Source organism: Solea solea, chromosome 20 (genome assembly GCF_958295425.1).
Source record: "Solea solea chromosome 20, fSolSol10.1, whole genome shotgun sequence".
In the NCBI taxonomy this organism is placed as follows: domain Eukaryota; kingdom Metazoa; phylum Chordata; class Actinopteri; order Pleuronectiformes; family Soleidae; genus Solea; species Solea solea.
The window spans coordinates 12,541,510-12,548,000 of NC_081153.1; the positions used below are offsets into that span (position 1 = coordinate 12,541,510).

At 40.9% G+C, this 6,491-nt stretch overlaps 1 protein-coding gene across 11 annotated transcripts in view; it reads right to left on the reverse strand.

Annotated features, from left to right (window-relative positions):
• LOC131447225 (cytoplasmic dynein 1 intermediate chain 1) overlaps positions 1-6,491 on the reverse strand; it is a 53,707-nt gene that overhangs the window by 21,638 nt on the left and 25,578 nt on the right. For all 11 annotated transcript variants that reach the window (XM_058618840.1, XM_058618832.1, XM_058618842.1 and 8 more), the window contains 2 exons: positions 5,518-5,617; positions 5,192-5,317 (listed from right to left, as the gene is read on the reverse strand). In XM_058618840.1, coding sequence (XP_058474823.1) covers positions 5,192-5,317; positions 5,518-5,617 — 226 coding nt within the window. The remainder of the gene's footprint in view (positions 1-5,191; positions 5,318-5,517; positions 5,618-6,491) is intronic.

Here is a 6,491-nt window from a genome sequence, read left to right on the forward strand (position 1 = left end):
TCTAGTTCCAAATACTTTTTTTTTTTTTTACTTCTTAATGAATTACTAACATATAGAAATGCATTACATTACTTACATTTTAGTTACTCTCAGAATGACAACTAGCATTTTTCATAGTACTTCACAAAACAACACCACAACAGACACTTACAACAAGGGCTGCAATAACGTTGCTGAATATTGCAATGACAAAATCACTCACGGTAAATTAAGAGATACAAATAAGAGCGTTTGTTAAGAGTGTTTGTTAGAGTTCAAAAGTTACAGTAGGTAGTTGTAGCCAAAGCCAGTGACTCTTATTTTGAAGGTCAGGGTGAAAGAAAGTGTTGACATGTATGTGTGTGAAAGAGACACGGGACATCTTGCAAGGAGTCCTGTGTCTCTGCACAGTATAGGCACTAATAACCACTCATTACATTATCAGAACTTTAATGTTATGCATAATAAAGGACGTCCCCACAGCCGCTGTGTGTGTTTCACGGACGCAGCCTCTGCTGTAGAACATCTGTGTTAATGTCGTGTTATACTCTACGTAAAAGAGCCTTTCATGTGTAATTTGCAAACATTACGTCCGTTATTGTGTGCCAAGCAGGGGAGCTTAAGATCACGGACGAAATAGAGCAATACCACGGGACATTGTGGGGGCAGTATAGAGTCAATAGTCCAATCAGTCCAAAGACAAAGAAGCAACCTACAGTTGCAGTGCCTAATTTAAAACATGCTGCCAGAGCTTGCTGGCTTATCCCTGCAGCCAGAAAATGGAGAGTGACAGGCAGGCGTTTGGCTTCACTCACTGGTGCACTGTGGGACGCGGCATGTTTAATTCAAGGGGCTATCCGGCGAAGCAAGTTGTCAAAAGTTGCGGCGGGCATACGGAAATATTGAAAATGCCGCTCGTCATCAATCTCTCTCATCGTCAACACCAGTGAGTAATATTCCCCATTAATGGGACGACTTACATTTAGTGGTATTACATTCCACCACCACAAATTCCGCTTGCTTTTTAGTCTGTTTTGGATCAAGCACAATAAAATAACCTCTTCAACGGTCGCCATGTTTGAGATTAAAAATCTAACTTAGTTTGTTTTTATCTATTTCCTTAATAGCATAAGTAAAATAACCACAATCTAATACAGTATAATCCAGTTAAATGCATAGTTCAACTTTCTAAGTGCCCTAAATGTTGTTGTTGTGTGTGTATTGGTGGAATCCTGCTAGTGCCACAGCAGGTCTGGGTGTGCGTGTTCACTTTTGCACATGAGCAAAACCGTTTGATCTACAGAGAAGCATTCTTTCTTAATACCTGGTTAATCTGTTATGATAATCTATTTGCCAAGGTGCGAGCACGCCTGCCTTTTAGAAGAAATGTGAGAGTGCTCTCTGATTAATCTGATGCATCACATGACCAAAACACTCTTAGATCAGATATTGAAGATATGACAAATACACCTGGCACTGCAACCCTTTTTTTCCACCAAACATGTCAAAAAAGGATTCAGACACACCCAAAATGCACTTGGGCCACAAGCTTCAGATGATGTACTTAGATTGTTTAAATAGAGCTCTACATCTGTGTCATATGCCACAAATCAAATACAGTCACCCAGTCTGAACCCATGTGCTCAGTGAGCACTTAGAGGATTTCACAGCTAAGATTTTAAACACAACACTGCTTCATCCTCCAGTGTAATTCCACATGGGTTCCAACACAGATAAAGCCTTTAAATAAAGCTACTGCATTGCCCTGTATTTCTCCCTTTTTCTCTCCCTCTCAAACTCACCCTCTCACTCTCCTCCCTGGCTGCTCTGCATCTCTCACTCAACTATCCTGAAAAGTGCCAGAGTCCTATGGAGCAACACAAGACAGCGAGATATTAATAAAAATATGACTGAGTCCAATGGGATATGACAGTAGCAGCAGGGGTTGTTGCAGGGAGGCGTGCGGTTTGGGGGTTTCGGCAGAGGTTTTAAGTCAAACAGGCCCTTTAATGTGGTCTGACTTTGCCCACTTGAGAGGCTGGTGTGAAGTTACAAGATTAGACCCAACTGGGATGGGGCGATGATGGGTTCAACTGCTGGGACGGCCGGGATGAGGGGAGGCACAGCAGCAGTAGCCCCTTTACTGGAGTGCAAACCCAACCCACCAAGTGATGGATCACACACTTCCTTCACTGTATTACAGATCAATGGCTCCTCAAGAGGGGTCATAAAACCGCCCCAAGTCCTTAGGGATACTTTAAGAGTTTCCCTCACACAATAGATCCTGTTTGATTTCTGCTACAGTTTATTCACTGTCTTGAGTGAGGCAACATCGAATTGCATTAGTATGGTTGGTATCGTGTTATAAACCAGGGTAATATTAAACAATAAAACATGCATTAAAACTGGAACAGGAATAAAATCATATTACGGGGTGATTGCAGAACTTGATCCACGTCACTGTTAAGAATGATGCCGTAAAAGGAGCTCTGTAAAGAGTTCTGTAAGGAACTGTAAAATAGCAGCAGGAGGAAAGATAACAGCAAAGCGGGAGGAAAACCAAAATAAAATATGTGACTGTATTTTCAATGGAAACATTGAGATGGTGTCTCCCTATATCTGGCATCAGAATGCAACATTACAAAACACATATTTTGTGCACGATTCCAAGATTGCAGTTGCCTTAAGTGACACTGAAACTCCTCCCAAAGTCAAACCAATGCCAGCTTTTAAATGATTTATTTCCCAACAGTATGTCAACAACAATGCTTCTGCAAAGTAAAAAAGAAATTATTGCACGGAGCACAGTGCAAATAAAAGATATATTCTATTTTACACAGAACTCAAGTTTCAAAAGTTCCTGGAACAAATAAATGTGCACTGGAAAAGATACTAGAGATAGTTGGTCCAAAATATTGACACCCTGATTATAAAGTTAAATTCTGAGAAACAAGAACATTTCTCATTCAATGGAAAGTGCCGAGCACAGCCAGACAAGAAATATAGAAGCTTGACCTCCCCAAAACCCCTTCTGTAACACAAAGCCTCCTATAAGCTATAGCCTTATACAATCAAGCCCCCACTGAACCAGACCTCAACCACAAACCCCAACTCTCCAATATCAGCTCGGCACTGTCGTTCTTTTGTATCTGTGCTCTCTCTCGCTCTCTTTTAAACACACACACACGCCACAGTCTTTTCCCATCAGCACAATACAAATACATGTATACACTCACACAGTAGTCTACACATTTATCTATTTAGTCACAACATGAAAACTGCATTTTTGGGAAACTAAAAGCGTGGAAAACTAAAAAAAAAAAAATATATGGTGTATTTATATTTAATAGGGGTGCACAATACTGATTTATTCAACTGATACTGAAAGCTAATAAGTACCTGCAAAGTCAACACTGAAATCAGTGTCTGTGACTCATCAGGTCTATTTATCGGATAAATTATATTATGGGAATAATAACATCTTTTCACCGTTATTGGACAATAATTGATCAGGTTCAGTGTTATTGGGCATCTCTAGAATTGAACAATCTCCTGATGTCTTGAGTTTACTGTGTGTTTACATTAGAGTCCTCAAAGCTAATGATGGGAGGTGGGAGGTGAAGAGAAAAATATAAGAAAGTAGAAGAGGAGAGCAGGAAGCTGTAGGTGTTAACTTTAACTGGCAGAACATCCTCACGCATTAAGAACTATCTGGTCTGCAGCTAAGCTGACTAGAAAGGCGCCGCAGAGCTCATTCCACTCATCTTCTCTCCTCCCATCTAACCGCTCCCCTGTTCCTTTCAACCAAGTTCAACATCTTAAGGAAGAGGAGGTGCTGAAACCAAATGACACGCAACCTCCTCTTTTCTCTTTTCTCAATAAATACTTTATCTACATTTGACCCCTCTCTGTTTATCCCTGTTCATTTGCAGCCTACTCTCTTTCTTTTTTTTATGATTTCTGTCATTTACTTTGCTTTCACCACTGCAGTGAATAACATGTACAGGCTTGGAAATGTAGCACTTGACAGTTTCTGTTTTCTTTTTGTCCATTTAATATCAATTCATCTAATACACATCTTTCTAGCAAACAGTAAGTCAGTAAGTCGAAACAGCAATGCCTCATTCTGTTACAAATTGTCATCTCAATATTTACACTAAAACTTGGATACAGTTTACCCCTGTTGTACACATTTATAGACAGGTCTGGTACACTCTGGTACACTCTGGTATACAAATATTCTCAGCCCTGAACCGTCAGTCCAAAGCTGAGAAACTGCACACAGTCAGATGTACAGTACAGACTCTGACCCACATGGAAAAAACTGCTGAATCCTATAGCTACAAGGAGCATGGCTGTAATCTATACCCAGGACCACATGCATTTCAGCAGCAGCATAAATTATTGTCCGGCGAATAAATGGAGCACTTTAGAAATCCATTATGCAGCTAGACCTATACAACGACTTCATATCGAAACGTTTGCACGCAGCGTGTGGTCTGCAGGAATAATGTGGTTCAATCTGCATTTGAGAGAAGGAGAGAAAATCTTGTCTTTCTTTTTTTCCCCCCCCTGTGTCTGAATGAAGCCTGAAAGTACGAGCATGTGGGTGCATTTCTAACATTGTTACAGGGATATGATTGCTCGTGACACTAATACCACTACAGGTGTATTTCCATATTTACAGTGGTTCGAATGAAGTACACTTGTCAGTTATTGGGAAACAGCACTGCTGACATCAGACGCCGCCTCACTGTGGGTGGGCTAACACACATGTGGCAGCCTTGGATTAGGAAGTGGTAGGCCACATCGTTTTACTACTAAGACGTCTCTATATGGCCTCGCCTGTCTCCTGAGAGCCATGAAGGCCTCACACCCAGTCCTTCAATCCCCTCTCTCCCCGCTCCCTCCTTCTTTCTGCCATTTTCTCACTGTCACTTACAATTAGCTTCACACTCACTGATGAGTTTTTCTCCCACCAAAACATGAGTTTCTTCCATTACCACTGCCCTTTGCTGGCAGATATAATCCAACTAGTAGGGTCAACCAATGCATGGGAAGCTGACATTTCATCTTGGGGGGCAAAAAAGCTCAACATTACTGGATGTTTTGTGTTTTTTTTTACCCAGCAATCTTTGACCTCTTTGTTCCTTCCATCACGATTCCCATTATATGACCCATCTGTAAAATGTACGTGTGGTTTGATCAGTACCTGACAGTGAAAAATGTACTCGGGGGTGGCCTTCTTAAATTTGATGTTCCACACCAGGGCAACGCCGTCCGGTTCATGAGGAGCATCTTCATTGTTGTTATAGGAAGCAACCAACAACTCTGGATACTGAGAGAGTGAAAGAAAGAAGGAAGGAAAGAAAGAGAGGGGGATATCTGTTAAAACATGATCAACTCACTGCTCACCCTCTCTCTTCAAATACTAAGAAACTAGGAAATAAGCTTAGCTGAGTTTCTTTCAAAATGTGGGAAAGAGTTTAACAGTTACTGTAAATACCAAGATAACAAAGAAAGAGCTGCAGGCTTTACCTGAGGAGACCAGTCAAGACAGGTGATAACGCGGTGTTTCGACCAGTGTTCGTCATAGAAGAGCCGACTGCAGGAGAGACTGGAGCCACTGCCTGAGTCTCTGGAGGCAGACAGCAGAGATAAGGGTCAAATGTCACTTTCACTTGGGTTTTGTTCTAGTCACAACAAGCACTTTTATTTTCACATGAAATCCGTTTACTCAAATTGAGAAGTTGTATGCTGTGTTCTTCATCTGAAAACAGGCTCTGTCAAGCAGCAATTAGACCTGACTGAGGGAGTATGTGTGTGTGTATACAGCAGCATATTTAAAAAAATAATTTACTTCCAAAACTTTTTGTGGGCATTTCTTTGTGTTCTCAGTCATACTCCAACCTGTTTGCACTGTGACAATGGTTTGAATTAAACCGACTTATGTTAAAAGGTTGTACACTACAATTTTAAGCTTAGAAATCTTGATATCTGCTGATCTGATTTTCTCTTTTTTTTATTTGCCAGAAATATAAGACCCCAGGATAACATGTACCCAATCAGACTGGATGTGTTATATCAGACCTGCGATATTACTGAAAGACAAATGACCGGTTAAATAATGACTGGCCACAGTAGCGGTAGCATCACTGCAGATTTCGCTTGTCTGTTAAATCAGTTATTGGATCGTTTCGTCTAGACCAGAAGAGAAAAACTGATCGTTAACCACAACAGATTATATACAATGCAATTGTATATGACTACTTTGTGTTTCAGACGTTGTGTGTATTAACAATAATGACCAAAAGGAGTGAAATGGTGTGCCGTGCAGTATTTGGGAAAAAAAAAGTATGTCACTGAAAGAAGAAAGCACTTGGTCCATGGCATCTTTTAGTCATAATCTCTGTTTGACCCCAGGCTTGATGCTCCTCTGTGGCTGTGGCGGTCAAAGTTGAAGTGAGTCAGTAAAAACAGCATGCTCCTATATAGAGCAACAGCTTTGCACT